Here is a 21,787-nt window from a genome sequence, read left to right as displayed (position 1 = left end):
TGTATACAAATGTTAGATACAGATCCTTGAATTCTTGCCTGGCTCCCAAATCTGCACATCACTGATCTATGGTTGCCATCTCCCCTCGTCTTTTGGAAACCGGAACATTTCATATTTGTTCCAGATGTCAGTTTAGTCGTTAGCCAGACTGATAAAAAGGTAAAGAACGGAAGTTAACTTGGGGCCAGCACATAACCACGACAACGCATGTGCATCCGAGCTCTAAAAGGTGTGTAGTGTTGCCTATCCTTGTAATTTTCAGCACCAATCAGAATCAGTTTCATAAAACTGCTTCTGATTGGTTGATAATTTGGGGGGAGATATGATTGTTGTGGGTGTAGCTACCCATTGCAATAATACAGAAGTAGAATCGCTTGTCTGATGGCACTTCGTTCTGATAATAAATTGTTGAGCGCTTTCTATAATCTTCTTGTCATAATTGACTCTCATTTTCAAGCACATACATTAGATATGTGACTCATGGCTTGTAACATTATCATTGGTAGGCTTTATAATCTTTATCTTCCCATGTCTGGTAATTTAAGTTATTCAGTTTTTAAATTCTGAAGCAAGAATTTAAAGGAATAGTCCTCTCCAAAGTAAAAACGTGGTCATCGTGTACCACATTCATTGCATAGAGAAAGAGAAGTGTCCACATTTTTTTCTTCAGTCAAGTCGCTTTAAAATTTAATAAGGTGTATAAATGGCCATTTTTGGATGAACTGTCCACTTTATTTTATGCCATATTGGCTATTAGGAGGTTTTCTAGAACATTGGTTACACATGGTTTAATCATATGTGCCATTATTCCCTCTTGCACTGGATAAAAACCCAAGGAGCCTCTTTATTTTTTCCTAGTCATTCTGTATGTTAGAGGGCCACCTACTGAGGAAAATGTGGTATTGCAAGCACATTTACATTCAAGGTCCTCACTGCGAGATGGGAATAAAGAGAAAAAATATTACTTCATAGCTCTGTTTTCATTTTCTCTGAAGTGCTTCCATAAAGATAAGAAACATACATTGGTATGAAAAGGACGTACTTGGTTGCTATTCTGCGTTTTGACAGATAACAGAGACGATGGCTGTATGAAGGACAAGATTGACCGAACTTGAATCATTTCAGTGTCTTAAAAAATAAAGCATTTTGGAATCAGTTGAGAAGAAATTGATGGCTTAGTAAAACTTTGCTTATATGCAAGTTCATCATTGTGTTTTTGGAAGGCTAATGCTGTTTTATCTCACACAGGTACTTGATACCATCTTTGGACAGATCGCATGCGGGCTTCTATCGGTGTATTGTGAGAAACCGAGTTGGAGCTTTGTTGCAGAGGAGAACCGAAGTACAAGTGGCATGTGAGTAACCACGTTTAGTTTTGTGTGTGTCTGCTGGTCCTTTACTTGCAAGTGTGTGTGATTATGACCAGGCGGTCAGATTGTGTGTGTTTCACAGGAACAACAGCTGTTGGTAAGGTGGCGTACCTCGGTTTCATTTAAATCTCCTCTCCCAACACCACAGCTGGTCCACTTTAACTTCCTCATTAGATTGATGAGGTTGTGCCGACCAGTCAGTTTACTTGCTCAGATTTTAATTCATTCCTCTATTTTGTAATCTGTTTAGCATGACGAACAGCTGCTGTGCGTGAACCAAGTGGCAAGTCTCTGGCGCTATGAGTCAGATTCGAGTTTCACTGCTCGCTGACCTCGCGCCGGCTGTGTCGGTCATTACCAGAGTTTGATTTGGTTAGGAAAGAGCTTCGGTGTGGTACAGACTTTTCTTTTTGAATAGTCCCCCTTGAAAGTGAAGCGAGACATTTTTCAGTGTTAAAATGCTTAGATGCTTGTTTTTTATTTCCAATTCAATCATACGTGGAATAATTGAAATCCATCTTCAGAAGAGCAATTGAACACAGGGGTCAATACAGAAAATCCAGGAAATACAGACAACAACAGTCAATATCAAAGGCAGAACACGGACATGCTTGATATTGTGGGGTTTTGTATCACGTAATTAGCTTTTTTGATGAATAATGCTCTTGATCTCAAGGAAGATGGGTTTCATTTGAATCTTTTCGGTGCCAGGAGGCTAATAGAAACTAAGGCCTATTTTTACGTTTGGCTCAGATCCATATTTTTTTAAAGAGAAGCTAGAAGTATCATTAAAAGAGGGCCTATTTTCCTTTAATCAACCTTTTAAATTTTATTTAATATATTATATTGCTGTTTGACCATATTAAAGCTTTGCAAAGTTACAAAGCTCAACGTCTACAGGAAAAAATTATCTCTAACAGAAAACTGTTTTACATAACTACAACTACAATGCACTTTATACGTCACAATATTCCTCGTTTCAATAATTCCCACCCAAGATTTACAATGGGATTAGGCCTGGTTGAGTTGCTTTATGGAAGACGAAGAGGAGTTCCTTTAGTAGTCGTCACATCCAAAAGTAGTCTGAGCATTTCGGAAGGGGAGCTTTATAAAGGCAAAAGCTAATACCCCATTCACACAGCACTTTGGTCCCAGAAAATTTCTGTAAAATTGGCAGAGGCTTCTGTTTGAACACAAACATGTCCCGTAAATGTTCTGAGATTGTTCCCGTAAAGAGGGCCTACTAACAATGCCGTTACATGTACAGAAAGCATTCTGTGTGAACAAGAGGCCGAAACAATGCCATAAGGGGTGTGCTGTAGTGTCATCGCAAAAAGAAGTTATGGTGACACGGGGATTTAAACGCAGAGCAACATTCACAATGATAAATGGCGGCAAACTGGCCTTAAGCAAATATCAGGGAGCTTGTCACTATCCATGCTGAAGCTGAGATCATTCATAAACAAAAATGCACATGCAGGGTTTCTCGAGAAAGAAATCACGGATAATTAGCAAACTTCAGACGCTGTGGAAAAAATCTACCAAGTGCAGGACTTTAAATATGTCACGTGTCTTTACGGGATCTTTACGATATGTGTGGTCCAGATTCTGGAAAATCATCGTCAGTGTGAATGAACCAAAAATCAAACAATCCCGGCTCGTATCGCTCACTCCCACGGAACTGAGATAAAACGCGTCGACTGGCAGGTCTGCGCAGCTCTGTATAAAGTTCACAACACCTGCTCAGTAGTCTGCACGTTCATATCCGTATTACCGTGTGCTGCGTGTGATGTAGTATTGTTCTTTTGCAACTGCAATGCAGTTTAGGACCACGAACAGTTCACACAGCTGTCACATAATGTGAACAGTCAAAGAAAAAATCAGATCTGAGCAAAAAAATCACAATTGAGCATTAATGTTTGCAGTGTTAACAAAGTCTATGTGAAAAGGGCATAAGCGTATTTGAGATGGACTGGGATGAAAGGTGCTGCAATAAAAAAAAGTATGTAAGGAATAACTGACGTTGAATTATTTGTATTTATTCTACGGGTCCATTTAATGCTTGAATCTGATTGGCTGATGAACGTTCTGAGGTGTGCAATTATTTTCTGGGAAACGCACTGCAATCGTAGTTCCAGGCAGCTCTCAAAGGCATTACAGTTCCATATCACTTTGCATAGTTAACTGTAAAAACGGACTTACAAAAACGACATGACAGACGATTTTCCGAGGCAACAGCGCTGTTTAGAGACGCACAGAGGTAGCCTTTTTCACACAATCTCTCTCTCTCTCTCTCTCTCTCTCTCTCTCTCTCTCGGTCAACATAATTCCATTGAATTATATATTTTAAAAAATGCACTCCCAAGGTGGTAATGCTGCACAATGCGAACCGGACTCAGTTATTCAGCTTTTACCACGGTCACCACAAACATTGCTCTGGTGCCTATTTTTAAGACATTTAACAGGTTAGGTGTGCGGTTTTCAGAAAAATAATTAACACCCGTGAAACATTTTTAAGTCAATCTACAAAGCATTCAACAGGCCCGTGGTATAATTGAAAAATAATGTGGCTTTTAAAGATTCAAGCATAAACACTTCTTTTAGTTTACCCCTCAAACAAAATTAAGACTTTGTGCGAAGGCATAATAGCACCTCTTTAATACATGTAGCAAGAAATTGTGTTTTATTACAACAATTAGTTGTAACAATAAAATAGTTGTTCTTCTGGAAATGAAAAGGTTGTCATTTTCTTACTCGTATTGCTCCGACACTTCATTTTATCTTAGTTCTCTTTTCGTGCAGGAAGGAAGATAATAATACAGAGATACAATAGATCAGGCAGGGTAATTGAGGACAAAATGTTTATATTTCCTTTAAATGTACTGTAGGGAAAGGTAAAGGGCAAAACTTACTCTACAAATTGATTGTAATTGGCATTTTAAATTCAAGTCCAATTCAGATATCATGTCATGGCCACAAATAATAAATGTACAACTTGTGTCAGTATAAGACCAGATCTGCCATGCATGTCCGGTCCCTGTAGTTTATCGGCTCAAAGGTTGGGGTTTGAATCCCAGGGAACACACATGCTGATAAATATATTGTAGACCCTGAAAAAGTATCTTGGGTAAAAACGTCTACCAAATGCATAAATGTAAATTTCTTTCATAGATTCTCCACAGCAATTTTTTGTGTTAGCTTGCATTTATTCTCCTGAATGTGATAGCATTGTAAATAAGAAAGGCTGTTGATTTAGCGCATGCTGAATGTCCGTTCGCATGAATCAGTCCTGTTCACTTTCATGGCCGCTAGCTAGCTGGCACATATCATCTTCAGTCCGATGGCAACCACCACAATGTCTGGCGCTCTGTCAGAACGCGTCTGTCAAACGCTCTCCAACTGGAGCAGATGCTAAAAGACACTGTAACCATGAATTGTATGTTCTGTGGTTTGTTACTCGTAGGCAAGCAAAACTCATTTTGGAAACAGATGTAGAAAGCAAAAATTCCTTTTTTCTTTTTTGTGTATGTGTGTTTGAGCCTGAATCTGTAATAATTTCATCAGTTTTGAACTAAAAAATTTTTGACGGAACTGCCATATGAATCAGCAGTTGTTATTATTCTGTATATTTACAGTACAAAACATATGAAGGTTATTCTTGACCAAATGGAAAAGGACTCTGCTTTCCAAATTATATGTTATAACATTTTTATATTTATGAATATTAAAATGTATATTTTTATCGTTTTATTGATTTAAATTTTTTTTTTATATTTTTTTATTGTTGCCATAAATAATTTCTAAAAATAACCACAATAAGTGCCGAAAAAATATGTTTTAGGGTTAGCTTATATAAACAGAACTATTTGTACATCTTTTTTTTTACACATTTTAATATTCCTGCTACTTTCATTTGTAGCAGATAAATATGTCAAAGTTTGAAAAGTAAAAACTAAGAGATGTAGAAAAGCCCACTACAGTGTAGCAGTGACGGCCGGTGACTTCTTTTTTCGGGAATGCTGGATGCAAAGTTCACACAACATGTACGTAAACCGTCATTTGTGTGGTTTGTAATTTCAAAATATGTGTTCTGCGCGTCGAGTGATCCTATGTGCATTACGTGTCTTGTCAAAATAAGTGCCTGCTGCAGATATTATGATAAAAGAGACGCTCGCGTTTGCCAGATACTCGCATAATCTCATGCAAGTTTACTGTTAAGGGAGTGTCTTGCGTGTATTTTGTGAACTAGTGTCTCTTTTATCATAAACTGTTTTGACGTGTGTGCAGCAGGCACTTATTTTGACAAAACACGTGATGCACATGGTTCACATGAGGCGACAAACACATATTTTGAAAACATGATCAACCCACATGATACTCCGAACACATTTTAAATTCGTGCCCCTCACGTGCCGCCACTGCAGTATAGTATCTACACTACAGGATTAGATTTTATGAATGCATGTAATGCAGTGTGCTCACTATTTGTTCTGTTTTGGTCTCTAGATATGGGAAGTTTTGAGGAAGGTGAACGGACCCAGGCTGTATCGCAGGGCGAGGGTGCCGCTATTCCAGCACCACACATACGCTGTTTCCCTCAGCCACAGGTGACGTGGTTCAGAGATGGGCGCAAAATCCCTCCTAGCAGTCGAATGTAAGTTTTTAAATGAGAGTTTCCTCCTTTGCAATGCTGTGGATGTTAAAGTGATATTTTCCAACTCTCTTCTTTTGGTTTTGTGTATTTCACTTTCCTCTTTTTGAAGACACTAGTTTGTTATTGTGGCAATACGTCTTAGGAGATGCACACAATGCAATGCATGCATGTGTGTGTGTGAGCTTGCATTGGATTTTGTTTGTTGGCCTTCTAGAAAGAGGGATTTTGTTTTTCAAATGCCGAACACTTTTCTGCAGCACTATTTCCTCTACCTATGGAGGCATGCACACCATGTTTGCTTACAAGGGCAAGTGCGACTGCTAGCAAAATGTCAGAGGCCAATGCTGACTAAACCAGAAATGAATCCCTTTAGTCCTGATATTTTGAAGAAGAATTCACAGAGGAAAAGTTGGATAGAGAATCATCCATCCATTAAATGGTAACATTAGCCAGTAATGCTTTACAATTAGGTTGTATTTGTTAGCATAGTTAACGCATTGACTAGCTAACTAACAATAAACAATACTTCTGCAGCATATATTAATCTTAGGTCATGATCATTTTAGCAATTATTAATACAATTTTAAAATCAAAAGTTGTAACTGATAACCTAAACAATTGTATTGGCATTAACTAACATGAACTAAGATAAATGAATGCTGTAGAAGTGCATTGTTAGTTTATGTTAGCTAATGCATTAACAAATGTTTACAAATACAACCCTGTTGTAAAGTGTTATGCTACCTTTAACTTTGTGTTTAAATGAAAAAACACAAATATATAGAATGGTAGGACAGTGGACAAGTGATGCTAAACCATAGCTTTATGGTAAACTACATTATTTTGCAGTTTTCTGGGATGTTTCGCAGTTTGTCCACCCAACCATGATGTTTCATTTTTAAGCGTATCGGCTGTTTCCAGCTTCATGCCAAGGTTACCTCGTGCAAATGAGCGGAGCTGATAACATTTATTCTGGGAAAAATCATTTAATTGAATTTTAATCAGGCCACTGGCACCTCCGTAGCTGTTTCAAAGGCTCCGTAAAAAATGGAAATAAGCGTAAAATTTGCAGAGAAGCCTGCGTAACGCCACTAGCCTGCCTGGGAGTGAGAAACGCTGAGTAAAAAACTCTCTCTCTGTTCTTGATTTGTGAACGTAATCTCTCCTTTACTCTTTATTTGTTTATTCATCGGATTGCAGTCGTTTTAACCTTCATTTCGTCCAAAACCGTCTACGAGGCCCGAGGGTCTTAAAACGGAGAGTTTTCAGAAGCACAAGCATTTCGACCTCATCTCTCGTTCATCTCTTTGTCTCTCTCCCTCTAATCATGCAATCACAGCCCAGATAACAGAACAGGATGATTATTGTCTGTGAGAGAGCCGGGCTTCTGCGCTGGCATAGTGCACCACCCTGTACTCAAAGACATAGAAACGCACAGCTGTGGATGTTAAAATGACGTTTTCTGGCATTTGTTTTTAGATTTAGCACTAATTTGTGCATCGGCGGTGCTGTTGACATTCAATTATGTTAAATTTATGGTATGCAAAACGTGTAAATTATAGATTTACGCCTGTGGTGTTAAATACAGCGTGACATGCATTTGCATTTAGCTCGCTTAATGTGTCCATTCTGTCATTTTTCCATTAGACTTTGATTGAATCAGGAACGGCTTTCTGGGCTCTGACATTACAGGAGGCGGCACTGCATTGATATTTCCAAAACATTCCGGATCGAGACTAAACCCTTCGACCTACACATAAAACTTTTGAAAATAATTCAGCCTAAAACACGGCCATTCATACTTTTAAAGAAGAAACTTTTGTTTTGATAAACTTACTATTTTTTCCCTATATATAAGATTTGAAATGTAACCAACCGTAATGATGTCATCATAATAATACATTATGATTGGTCTTCTTTAGACCAATGAAAATTTTGTCGATTAGAATAGTAATGAATTGATGAATCATACAGTTCGACCAAGGCCATTTATAATACTTTATATACTTTAATACTTTAACTTATGTTAAATCTTTTATTCAACTTTAAACTATAAAGTGTGACCTGAAGTGTCTTTGTTTAGTTTGTTTACTTGTAAAGTTCAAATACAAAGCAGCATGCAGTACATGCAGTTAGGTGAGGGTTATAAAAAATATTTTGCACAGAACGCTTCATCTTTTTATATGTGTCTGTGTGTATCTATGTGTGAACCCCGGCCACTTTTTGCCCATCAACCAAATCAAATATTTTTTTTCCATCTTTCTTTCTGTTTCTTGTGTTTGTGCAAGAAGAAAATGAACAGATTTTGTTGTAAATTGAGCTGTAGATTGGTAAAGCTTGTCCAGCAGAAGCCACGTTTTTTTCTCTCCACGCTTCCCTGACCACAGTTTTCCCTTGATGAGACAATTTCATGCCGAGAGGCCTCAACTGGGACTCCTTCTCCTCCATTTGGGCCGCTGCTCTTGTTGTCTTTAGTGAGAACTGTGCTGTTCTCAGTGAAGCTTCATCTTGTTGTCACTTCATTGTGGCTGCGAGTTCAAGACTTTCTTCAAAGTATTAAAAGTGATGTGCTCTCTAATAATGGGTTGAAGATCTTGAAAATAAACTCTTCAAATCACAGTTACAGTGAAGTGTTATTAAGAACAATGCCACCTTTTATTTAGGCAGTAAAATAATCTGTCTCTATCTGTCTGTCCACCTGCCTGCCTGCCTGTCTGTCTGTCTCGCTCTGTCTGTCTGTCTGTCTGTCTAGCTGTCTGTCTGTCTGTCTGTCTGTCTGTCTGTCTCTCTCTGTCTGTCTGTCTGTCTGTCTGTCTGTCTGTCTGCCTGCCTGTCTGTCTATATCTGTCTGTCCACCTGCCTGTCTGTCTGTCTACCGGTCTGTCTCTGTCTGTCTCTGTTTGTTTGTCTGTCTGTCTCTATCTGTCTGTCTGTCTGTCTGTCTCTATCTGTCTGTCTGTCTGTCTGTCTGTCTGTCTGTCTGTCTGTCTGTCTGTCTCTGTTTGTATGTCTGTCTATCCGTCTGTCTGTTTGTATTTCTGTCTCTGTCTGTCTGTCTCTGTCTACCTGTCTGTCTGTTCATCTGTCTGTCTCTTTATGTCTGTCTGTCTTTCTGCCTGTCTGTCTGTCTGTCTGTGTCTGTCCGTCTCTGTTTGTCTCTGTTTGTGTTTGTGTCTGTCTCTGTCCATCTATCTCTCAGTCTGTCTGCCTGTCTGTCTCTATCTGTATGTCTGCCTGCTTGCATGCCTGTCTGTCTCTGTCTGTCTGCTTATTTGTCTCTGTCTGCCTGTCTCTGTTTGTCTGTCCATCTGTCTGTCTGTTCATCTTTCTGTCTCTTTATGTCTGTCTGTCTCTGCTGTCTGTCTGTCTGTCTCCATCTGTCTGTCTCTGTCTGTCTGTCTGTCTGTCTGTCTGTCTGTCTGTCTGTCCATCTTTTTGTCTCTTTACATCTGTCTGTGTGTCTGTCTGCCTGCCTGCCTGTCTCTGTCTGTTTGTCTGTCTGTCTGCTTGCCTGTCTCTGTATGTCTGCTTGCCTGTCTCTGTCTGTATGTAGGTATGTATGTATGTATGTCTGTGTCTGTCTGCCTGTCTTTGTCTCTGTGTATGTCTTTCTCTCTGTCTATGTATCTCTGTCTGTCTCTGTCCGTCTATCTCTATCTGTCTGTCTGTTTGTCTATCTGCCTGTCTGTCTCTGTTTGTTTGTATGTCTCTGTCCGTCTGTGTCTGTCTGCCTGTCTTTGTCTCTGTGTATGTCTGTCTCTCTGTCCATGTATCTCTGTCTGTCTCCGTTTGTTTGTATGTCTCTGTCCATCTATCTCTATCTGTCTGTCTGTTTGTCTCTGTTTGTCTGTCTCTGTCAGTCTATCTCTATCTGTCTGTTTCTGTCTCTGCCTGTTTGTCTGCCTGCCTGTCTGTCTCTGTCTGTCTGTCTGCCTTCCTGTCTGTCTGTCTGCTTGTTTGTCTCTGTCTGTCTGGCTGTCTATCTCTATCTGTCTATCAGTGTTTGTCTGTCTATCTCTGTCTGTCTGTCTGTCTCCATATGTCTGTCTATCTGTCTGTCGGTCAAATATGTCTATCTTTTGGTGTTTGTCTATCTGTATTGCTCTCTATATGTCTTTCATACCTGCATGTCTGTCTGTCTCTCCGCCTGTTTGTCTTTTTGTGAGAAAAATAATGATTCTGTGATTCTATGTCCATAAAGTTGGTCCCTGACCATTAGCTCTTGTGTCCCACAGCAGTCTTGTCTGTTCTGGCATGATGGAGACGATGCCCTCCTTCATTACTTTCTTTTCCTTCGGGAGCGAGGGACCGGCTTGAAAGGCAGTCATTTAACTGCAATAGCCATTAGTCTTTCATTATTGAATGGGAATGCAATTGAAAGGTCCTTTTCCACTGGCTGCCTTTGATATGTTGTGTTATTTGGGATGGCTAATGTTGTGTATAATCAGAACCTCTGATGGTAAACACATTCCAGCAGCTGACCCACTCCAAGTGTTGAAAGAGAAGTGCTATTATGTTTCTTTCACTTTGTTCTTCTCCCATTTCTTGGCCCATCCACTAAACATTTGCTTTAGATAAGAGGCAAACGTCTTCAGTGTTAGGACAACTGTTTTTCATTTGACACTGTACTTTCTGTTTTCAAGTAATAGGGTGCAGTAAAAGGATGCTTCTAACCTTGTGCTTGTCTCCAAAGCTTCAGTCACTATTGGTTGGCTCCAAAATAATCACAATATGTTTTTGTAGCACAAAACAACAATAAATTGTAAAATGTGGGTCATGGGTCATTTACATTGAAGTATTTTGTCTTTAAGGATTTATTATATGATTCATCGCTTATAATACTTGGTAAAATGATATGCAAGTCCATATTGTATTCGTTTAGCTCAGTAAGTAGAGTATTGCATTAGCAACGCAAAAGATCATGGGTTCCATTCCAAGGAAACAAAGATACTGATCAAATTGTATACTGTGAATGCACTTTGGATAAAAGCATCTACCAAATGCATAAATGTTAAATGATTGTGTCATTCTACCGCGTCTCAAAGATCAAAGACCAAAAAATAAAAATGAACCAAACAAACATTATACTAATTTTCTTGAGCTTACAGCAGTTTGGCAGGCGTGGTTAAATGCTTGAGACGCATGGCACATGTTTCCATTTTGTGGTTGATCAAATCGAGGTTTTATTCAAGGCCTGAATATATTTGACTGGAGTGTCAGAAAGCATTTCTTTTCAACAGACGCTGATGGCACCAGAGGGGCCACTTCTGTTTCTCCGCAGCATAAAACTTTGCATATCAGCTGCGGCGATAGCATTACATTACGTTTGTTGGACAGGTGTTGGTCGCAAGCGCAACCTGTTCCTTTGCTATTTCTCCCTGAAAACTCAAGCATATTCTGTCTGTCAGTGTTATTTGACCACCTGTATTCATGTAGGGTGTGTGCTACATCTCTGCGTTTGTGTGTGTGTGCTGTCAGTACGCGTAAGTGTTGTCAGATATATTTACCACGACGTGCGCATGGTATTCGCTGGAGATCCTATTCCCTCTAAAGGGAGGGCGGCTTGTGGCGCTTGTATTTGTCTAAGTGTAATAGAGGTCACCGACTGCAGACTCTGCTGTTCTCTAGAGAGGGTAGAAAGAGCAGTGCACTGACAAATGCCATTCCACTCGCCATTGTGTACGTGTTACTGTTTTAGCGGGTGAGCAAACACACACAGGCTCACAAAAGTCCTGTTGCAACTGCCTCGCTGTCTACCGCTGTTTACTTCTGCTACAAATGCATCAAGTGTATGACTCTGATGCCTTAGGGTGCTGTCTTGGTAGGCAGCTTAATAGAAATACGGAGCTACAGAACACATGACTTCTCCCAGAGCAGCATTCATCGCAAGCCGTAAATGCAGCATTGCAGTAAATTAAGCTGGTAAATACCTGAACGGAAAACACAACTCACAATAGTCATTTCTCAGATCTGTGATTCGACAAATTCATACAAACAGCCTCAAGATGAACAGAACATTGACTGATCACGGAGTGCGCGCTTATACACAAACACATGCTCGGGTGAAGAAATGGCTGTTTTTTATTTCATAGGGAAAGTGCTAGTTTCGTAAAAGCTATAGTTTTTATGATATTGGGGTCCAATTATGCCATGTTTATACATTTTGAAGACGCTTTTGTTGAGTTACAGTATGTTTTATCAGTATGTGTGTTCCCTGGGGATCAAACCCATGTCCTTTTTATTGCTAACACAATGCTCTACCACACTGTCCCGAAAATTGGAAAAACAAAGGTCCCAAGCTGTGACTATGGTTGTATCCTTATTAACTCTTTCCCCACCAGCGTTTTTTTAACTCTGTCCCTGCCAGCGTTATTAAAAAAAAGTTGCCAGCCAGCGCCAGCATTTTTCATGATTTTCACAAAAGTTTAATGCCTTCCAGAAAATGTTCTTCTTCAAATATATAAACATACAATATACCAAATGAAAGAACAGACCCTCTGCTTTCAAACACAAAAAAAACAACGTTTCATCCTACCTTCCGTAGTTTTTTGTAATCAGCTTTTGAATATGGGTAGGTTTCTGCAAAAACACCACATTTTGAGCAAAAAGCAGAGATAATTCCATTTTTGTGATGGACTTTTCATAGAGATCCCATTCAGAGCGATCTGTAAAACAGACACGGACATGCAGCAGCTTGCCATAGGGCAATACTTCCGGTTTTAAAAATCCACCTAGTGGATAATAGCGGTATTGCGAAAAAACGGAAATACTCGTCATTAGCGGGGAAGCGTTTTCTCTTGATTGACGAGATATCTCGTCAATGGCGGGGAAAATGTTAAAATACATAAACATACAATATATCAAATGAACAGAAAAAGAACAGACCCTCTGCTTTCAAAAAAAAAAAAACCATACTAGTTCTGTTTTTATAACCTCTCAAATATGGGTAGGTTTTTTAAAAAATGCCAAGTTTTGAGCAAAAAGCTGAGATACTTCCATTTTTGTGAAGGACTTTTGATAGAGATCAGATTCAGAGCGATCCTCAAAACTTACACAGACATACAGGTACATGGCGATACTTCCGGGTTTTATAAGTTATAACCTGGTGGATAATAGCGGTATTGTGGAAAGCCAGAAATACTCGTCATTGGCAGGGAAGCATTTTCTCTTAATTGATGAGGTAAAGCGCAATGGCGGGGAAAGAGTTAAAGGTCGTAATAGGTACATATGTATTTAATTGGTATCAATATGTTTCCCATGCTGGCAAAATCAGTCGAAATGAGACTGATTTACACTGTAAAAAATTTGCTGTAATTTTGCAGTTGGTTGCCAGTAATTTACTGTAGAAGATAAAGTCTAAAAATGTTTCATGTTCATTTAACTTTGAACAAAATGTTGCCAGTAAATAACATAAATGTAAAATCTACGGTAAGTTACTGGCAGCTAGTTGCCAGTAATACCCAGTAATACTTCAATTTCTACAGAAATGTTTTACAGTGTATTTACAAATGCGTACTTTTTGAAAAGGTAGCACCCCAGTGACATCTAGAGACTATTTATGGACCTTTTTTCTGACAGTGCACTGTTCAAAATTTCTGTAGAAATTACAGTATTAAGCCGCATTCAGACAGCCAGCGATGTTATCGTTGTGTGTCGCCGTCTCTTTCAATGAGGCGTTTCTAAATCTGCTTGTCATAAACAAATGAGTCCCATCCACCCCAGTAAATGACGAGAGAAGGATGAAGTGAACTCCACTGCTTCGTTCTCATTGGTAGTTGCTTAAAGTAAAACTTTTCTTAACTTTCTCATGTCCCTATACACGCCCATAAGGTAGCCAACGGTCACTTTCACTCGTGTTGCCGGAAGTCGCCCGGTTTCCATTTAAATGAATGAGATTGCGTCGCTCAGCTACTGCTGGTCGCTGGCTGTCTGAACGGGGCGTTACTGTCAGCAGTTTGCCAGTAACTTACTGTAGATTTAAATTAATATTTTTTACTGGCAACGGTTTGTTCAAAGATAAATGAACATTAAACATTAACAAGGCAAAAAGTACAGCATTATGCAAAGTGTTTCTAGGAACCAAAATCAACTGAAAACGGTTTATGAGGATTTCTGGTTTCCAGAATGCTTTGCATGAGGCTGGTTTTTATAATTTTATTCTGTAAAGACAAAGACTTGTTATTGTTTAATAATAATTAAACTGTTGCCAATAAATTAATTAAATATAAATCTACAGTAATTTACTGGCAAACTGCGGCATAACCACAGCACATTTTTTACACAGTGCAATTGCACAAACAGTTTATGGCCCAAGCCTTTCAGTGTAAGACTGTGCCTATTTTATTACCTGCCAGGCAAAATGGCAAACCAGGCACACGATTCAAGGTCATCTCGCTTATCTGTCATATCTTTAGCTCAAACTTAGTTTCACAAATACTTAGGTTAGAGCTTTTTTCAATTCCCCTACCTGTAAATTGTATAAATTGAGCGGTGCAGATCTTGTGTTTTTCTATTATCACGTGGAATTTATTGAATATATTCGTCATAATTCCTGATGGGCACCTGGGCTAAATGTCCTTTGCCATTTATAACTTTCTAATTAAAATCCGTCATACTATGTTAGCCGCCATAAAACAGGTTCATCTCATTTTATATTCATGCCTGTCCCTTAAAAATATGTAGATGTATATCTGATGAGTATTGTGGTGCATGCACAAAAATGTTTATGCATATATCATGTGTGCAAGAAGGGAAGTATGTACAGTAGTTCATATGTGTGCTTGTGTAAACATGAATGTTTGCATGAGGTGATAAAAATGTATGTGCATGCATAAAACACATGCATGGTCTCGACTGCCTCATTAGTCGTTCAGCCTGCTAGCGATATCTCTATTCCCTTTATACGCTCAAGTTCAGGGAATCACCTGAGATTAATTTGCAGGCGTGGGCCGCTCACCATCCCTCCCCATTCATAATTCAGCAGCAGTGTGACTCTCTACCTTACACCTGGCACAGCAGGAACCAGGCTGAGTGAAATATTCACTGCCGACCATCACGCTGTGGCCGCTCGGCCTTATTAACCAACCCCTAATCCGTCTGCGGCAATGCATCGTGGGCCGAAAACTAAGGGCTGAAGAAACTGAGAATGAAGAGATACATTATATTCAGTCACTCAATCTTATGTCACATGTTTCTGTTAATATAGTGGTCATAAATAATAAATCTCTATAGCTCTGCCATTAAAGTGCATCCTCATCTAGGTGACACAAGCAGTAAGCGGTAAAGCGTAATGTAATTTTTTTTATCAATAACATAATCTAAGTGTTGGTTTTAGGACTTAATGAATTTTTAATGAGCAGATGCTCGTGAATATATATTTTCATAATTTATATTAATCTGTGGTGTTAATTACGGGAGTGCGTTGGAGTTATTATGTCTGATTCAGCTCGCTGTGAGCTCTACCGCAGGCATCTGCGCACGCACTATATTATTGATAATTATTTTAATTGCTGTTTTTAATTTTATTGAGTTATGTTACAGTCATAACATTTGGTTGATGTTCACAGACATAACTTATTTAAAGATGTAATGATCTGTATGCTAATAAAGCCAAGAGAGTTTGAGTAAAAGATCTGTCAAATTGGCTTAAAAAAAATCTGACACATTTTTCAGTAAGCACTCACAGCCTTGAGCAGGAACAGCTATGGGGCTCCAGCACGCATTTGGTATTCCTACAGTTAGACAGACAGATTCCTATTAGCATTCCGCATCCCAAAAGACTACGGGTGCCGGCATGGGAGCGCAAGACGGGTCGAGGGCAGCCACGCAGAGCGAACGATTCTTCCCCAATTGTCCAACACACAGTCATAATGAGAAAACATTGATTGTAAACAAAGGAGGTGCAGTAATTGGCACTCCAAGGGGCAAGTGTCAGGACTTGGCCCGGTGGACACGGTGGGTCGGTTGGGTGTAGGTTGATGGCCGGTTATTCAGCGTGAGATCGTGAGTGTACTGCTGAAGAGAAGCAGTGGTTACATTTGTAATACTTGGCTGCTTACTGGCTGTTTTCAGTCCAATGTGTTTTTTAACAAGTGTAACTTTTTCTATCCCTATGGAAAAAACTCATCAATCTTTGCATGCATGAAGGGTCTGTGGCTAATTGCATTTTGTGTAAATTTGGGATGGATGGGCTGTATGGTTGCCTAGCAACTAGCGGTATAAATTGCAATATTCAGAATCTCAGCCCTATACCCTGTTTAGGTTCAAAACAGTATTTTATGTGACAGTACCTTTTCGTAATGGGAAACAAATTTGCCACAAGAACCAAAAATGTATGTATTTCATAACATTTAAAAATGCTTTTGTACATTATAGAGCAGTTTCTGTGAAATTAAACTCATGACCTTGGTGTTGTTAGTCCCATTCTTTACCAACCAAGCTTCATGAACTTTTTCACGTTTTTAAAGATTTAGATACTAAAATCAATACAGAAATTTTTCTCCTTCAGAAGCTGGCGCAGGTTCCTGACTCCAGTTGTTATTTTTAAAAGCAAAGTGATTTTACGGAGAAAGTGGTTGCTCGGGAAGCAAGTGACATATGGGGAAATTATGTTTCTTTGTTAACGTCTGAATGAGTTACGTGTCACTGAAATGCAACAAAACATTAAAAAAGAATCAGTCAGAAATGTTTTAACACATTTACTCATGAATGTGAATAGGCATAATGAAGCGGCAGGGAATTAGCAATCCACAGTCGGTCTGAAATATCCTGGGGGCGTATTTCATGTAAATATGAGCTTTAACATTTGGCCTGCAGCTTTGTGTTGATCTCACAGATTTAGGGCCAGATTTACTAAATGGTGCAAATTAGCGTAAGAGCGTAATTCTAAAAAAAAGTGCCAATGCACTGAAAAAAAAAAATTTCATTGAATTTAATCAATTTTTTTTAGGTAAGTGGTTGCAATCAATTTATTTAAGCTATATTTAAACAAACGTTTTATATTTTATTTTACTTTAATAATCTTTTTTTTTGTTTAAATGTAGCTTAAATAAATTGATTGCAACCACTTTTTTTCAGTGTGGGAGTGGTAATGTATGCGGGTTATTTACTAAAAAGGTGCAAATTAAATAACACAGGCGTAACAGGTGATTTCCATAATGATTTCTACAACGCAATCTACTAAGAGCAGCGCAAATTAGTTCAGGGTTGCAAATAAGCAAAGCTGATGAGTTGCGGGTGATCTACTAACCCCGGATTTACACCGCACGAGTTTGCGGCGCGTTACGGCTCCGAGGTGGCTTTGTTTTGTCTTCTACGCGGTGCCAACTCACACAAGAAGCAGATCAGAAGAGCAGCAGTAGAACGTCACATGATTTTCCTGTCAGACGTTTTTCATGATTTTCTGAGTTATAACATGGATAAGTTGGCTAAATATTAATGTTTTGTTAGGATTCATTCTGTATATTGTTTAGTTTTTTGCATTGTCCTATTTTGTTGTTCTGTAGTAAAAAAGTGAATAAACATAAAAATTCAGTTAGGATGGACAAATATTAAAGTATTTAGCTATGCATATTCGTCTAAAACACATCCTCAATTATGTTTATTTCACATACAGTGCCTGTGAGCAAGATGATGTGAAATACGGGAGTCTGCACAAGGTGTTTATTTTGAAATTGACAGGATTTTTGACTTTTATATTTACGGTGCGGCTTCAACACGGCGCACGTCAAAAATAGACTAGGCACCTATCTTTAGCGAAGCGGCGCGTAGAGCAGCTTCTGGGACGCTCTTGAAACATGCCGCGGCGCATCTGATGTAAACACAAGTATTGACTAGAATGACTGCGATCAGTTTCGGTTGCCTCTTCGGAGCCGTAACGCGCTGCAGACTCGTGCCGTGTAAATCTGGGGTAACGCCTAATGCGCTTGAGTTCAGCACCACGGACATCACAGCTAAATACAAAGCCATAGTACACTGAAAAGTGAAATTTTACAATAAATTTTGGAACACTTGATATTGTGTGACTTTTAGTGACTCCTTTTTTATTTCCTCTAGCAAATAATATTTTTAAGTAATATGTTCCTCTTGATGCCTCTTCTATCAGCTACAATTTCAGCCATTTTAAGCACAAAAGGATTTAAGACATGCTTTTTTGGCATTAAATAATGGCGCAAAAACAATAATATTACACGTGCAAAATATAGTACATCATTTAAATAATCTCCTCCCATAAATTTTGCGTCTGAAAGGGAAACTCCTAGAAATGGATATGCAATAATAACTAGACCACACCTTTTAAGTGCTAATTATCCACACTGTAAAAAAAAATCTGTAAAAAAACGGTAAATCTCTGGCAGAAAAGTCGCCAGAGAAATTCCGTCAAATTACGGTAAAAAATTTTTTTTTCAAAATTACATACAAAAACCGTAAAAATACAGAGAATCTTTTACAGTCCTAATTCATTAAATTACAGAATATTACTGTTAATAATTGTTATAAAACTGTAGAAAAACAGATAAGTTATGTGAAAATACATGAAATACTACTACTTTTCAGATCAATCCCTGTAAATATACGGCTTTTATTAGTTATTTTATTAAATTGCTCTGTATAATATTATTTTAAAATACAGTTTATCTTTGTAAAATAACTAAAAACACCTGTATAAAAACGTATTAAGTATGTGAAAATACATGAACTGCGCATCTCTAGTAAATCCTGACAGTCATTATTTAACGGCAAAATGATGGTTTGCACTGGCGCAAGCTGTTAGTAAATCTGGCCCTTAGTGTTATATATCAGTGCGTGCAATGTCTTAATCTGACAGCTGCAATTTGTAATTTTTTTTGCATTATTCTGTTTTTGTTTTTTACAGAGCTATCACCTTGGATAACACACTGGTTATCCTGTCCACCGTGGCCCCAGATGCTGGGAGATACTACGTACAGGCCGTCAATGATAAGAACGGGGAAAACAAGACGGGCCAGCCCATAACGCTTTCTGTGGAAAGTATGTTTGTCGAGTTATGAATGCACACATCTGTCATTGTATAGTCTTGGGGCAGTTCACATTTCGTTTTTTGCAAGCGCAAATACTTTATTTTGAATTTATTCGCATGGCAAGTGCACACAAATAAAGAGCATTGCCCCCGCGACATGCACAAAACACACCTTTTTTGTCACAGCCAGTTGAAAATACTTCACACTGTAAAAAGTAAAATGTTGGATCAACTTAAAAAGTTTCTTCAAAAATGACGTTTTATAAACAAATTTTTTCTCAATTTAAGGGAAAAAACACCTTAATTTGTAACACCTAAAATATTGAAACATTTTCCACTTTTTTTTTTACAGTGCAACTTTTCAGAATGTTGCGTCGGAAAGCGTGTTGGAAAGTATGAAAGCGGCGCAGTTGCGTTTTTCGCATCGTTTTAGATGGGAAATGTGAACCGCCCTTTGGACTGTTTTACAGTATTCAGTTACAAATGACATTGTGAAGCTTGATTTGTCTATTCCAAACTGCAATGAACATATTAACGTATAAACAATAGCTATAGACAAACATATATTTTGTGGTACTGTGCTTTGTTTCACAGGTTTTTAGAGTTCAAGAGAGTATGTGATTTTCTCAGCAAATCAGAATAAAAGAGTCTTAGTTAAATACAGAAAAAAGTTCAGTAACTTTGCAATGACTGTCTCTGCAGGCAACATACTGACAGAAAATAAATAACACACACTTACTCACACAACAAACACACACTGTTGACAGGAGTGCAGGTTTATAGGTTGCTGTTGCAAACACAAATCTGTCACATGCCTTAACACACTGGCCTACAGTAATATTCACCAGCTGTCGCTTCCAAAACCCAGACACACATTCACACCTGAGGATGACAGATGAAAGTTAAATTAAAATTAAAAACAGTCTCTTGATGATGTCTTTCACCTGTAACTTTTTTCTCGTCATCTCTAGATGTCGGTGGTCCTGCAGATCCCATTGCTCCCACTATTGTCATCCCACCCAGAAACACCAGCGTCATTTCTGGAACGTCTGAGGTTACCATGGAGTGTGTGGCCAATGCTAGGTAACCCACACACCTGCATCACTACTCCGTATTGAATTATTGTACACATCGTTTTTGGTTAGTTTTTGAAAACTGAATAAAACGTCCAGATATTGGCTCTGTCCCAAATTACAGACTTCATTTGGACTTCTAGTCTAGTAGATTTACAATGGTCACCGTGTGTTAAATCTACAAAACCTTAAGGCACCCTATTTGTCATTTTAGGTTTTAAAAGTGTGCCCCTTTTCGGTCGATATGTGCCCTTGATGTGCACTTTTCCATGAGCCTGCACTGGTGCGAGCTTCACAGCAGACTTTTTCTCGACAGTCAAAGTGGCGTAACATTATAAAAGTGCAGACTTATAGGAAGACCACAGGTGTTTAGGGTGCCATTTGGGACAGGTTCAATGTTACAGATGATGTCCTGATTAAGTCTAAAACAAAACATTCTGCAGAATATGTAGCAAATGCAAAAGCTTAAGGTCTCTCTCTCTCTCTCTCTCTCTCTCTCTCTCTCTCTCTCTCGGTTTAATTTTCTCTTAGGCCCTTAATAAAACTGAGCATCAGTTGGAAGAAAGATGGTCTTCTGGTGAGAAGCGGGCTGAGTGATTTTAACCGCAGACTGACCGTGTTGAGTCCGGTGGTCAGCGACTCTGGTTTTTATGAGTGTGAAGCTGTTCTCCGCAGCAGCAGTGTTCCCTCTGTCAGCGCTGGAGCGTACCTGCATGTGCTCGGTAATATACATGGTGGACTTGGTGAATACAGATCTGAAGCCACAATGAGAGTAGAAACCCATAAAAGCAGTTTGAGATCCCATAATGATACATGCTGCATTTTTGTAGCTTTTCATTTTAGCAAAACTGATTTATGTTATAGATAGATTGAATGGTAGCGCATAGCGTTATTAAGGCCATGGGTTCAAATCTCATCATGGGTTCCAATCTCATAAAACAGACAAACTAATTAACCTTTATATGGGTGATTCTCACGAAAACTTGGTTCTAAAAATGTCAAGCATGAAAATGTAAAAATTGCTTAAATTATTTTTTTTCCCACCAGACATTGAAAAACAAAGTCTGGAGTAAATGGGAACATTAATTTAAACTTTTACTTATCATTTAACACTTTTTGTAACATAATTAAAAAAATTAGTCCTAAAATATCTCATTACCGCAACAGTCAACAAACATCAACACTGACATATTTTCAAAATGACATGACAAACCTGAAAGAACATAATTTGGAGATTCTGCACATGCATTTAAAATCAAAGTATTATGCTTCTATTAATTAAATTAACATTTAATAAGCATCTGTTGCGGTAATGATAATCAAAATGTTGTGTAAGCATTCTGACAAGACAATATTTCAAATTAACTGTAAAAAAATGATCTTACCTGGTAGCCATCTTGAAGTAACTGGTCCATGTGCTTGGTCACTCAAAATCAAACTTTATTAAAATTCTGTATGTGTGCTTAAACTGTTCTCAAAAAGTGTTGCGGAGGATGAGAACATCAGGCATGGACACATCATTTTTCTAATTTTTCTTCATTATTATTATACAAGAATATTCAGTAAATATTTTTTCTGTCATCTAAAGTAGTCTAGCAAAACATCCATTTATTTTTTTTCTTAATATTTTTGGGTTAATTTGATTAAATTACAACATAACGCATGTTCAAACACAGTCGGACACATTGCGGTA

General features: G+C 38.4%; 1 protein-coding gene across 1 annotated transcript in view; it reads left to right on the top strand.

The window, feature by feature from the left end:
* sdk2b (sidekick cell adhesion molecule 2b) overlaps positions 1-21,787 on the top strand; it is a 418,765-nt gene that overhangs the window by 319,671 nt on the left and 77,307 nt on the right. The window contains exons 3-7 of the mRNA XM_073867136.1: positions 1,249-1,355; positions 5,877-6,024; positions 18,899-19,032; positions 19,993-20,104; positions 20,626-20,816. Coding sequence (XP_073723237.1) covers positions 1,249-1,355; positions 5,877-6,024; positions 18,899-19,032; positions 19,993-20,104; positions 20,626-20,816 — 692 coding nt within the window. The remainder of the gene's footprint in view (positions 1-1,248; positions 1,356-5,876; positions 6,025-18,898; positions 19,033-19,992; positions 20,105-20,625; positions 20,817-21,787) is intronic.

This window comes from Misgurnus anguillicaudatus, chromosome 4 (genome assembly GCF_027580225.2).
Source record: "Misgurnus anguillicaudatus chromosome 4, ASM2758022v2, whole genome shotgun sequence".
In the NCBI taxonomy this organism is placed as follows: Eukaryota; Metazoa; Chordata; class Actinopteri; order Cypriniformes; family Cobitidae; genus Misgurnus; species Misgurnus anguillicaudatus.
Note: the sequence above shows the minus strand (reverse complement) of the source record. Positions and strands in the feature narration are given on the sequence as shown.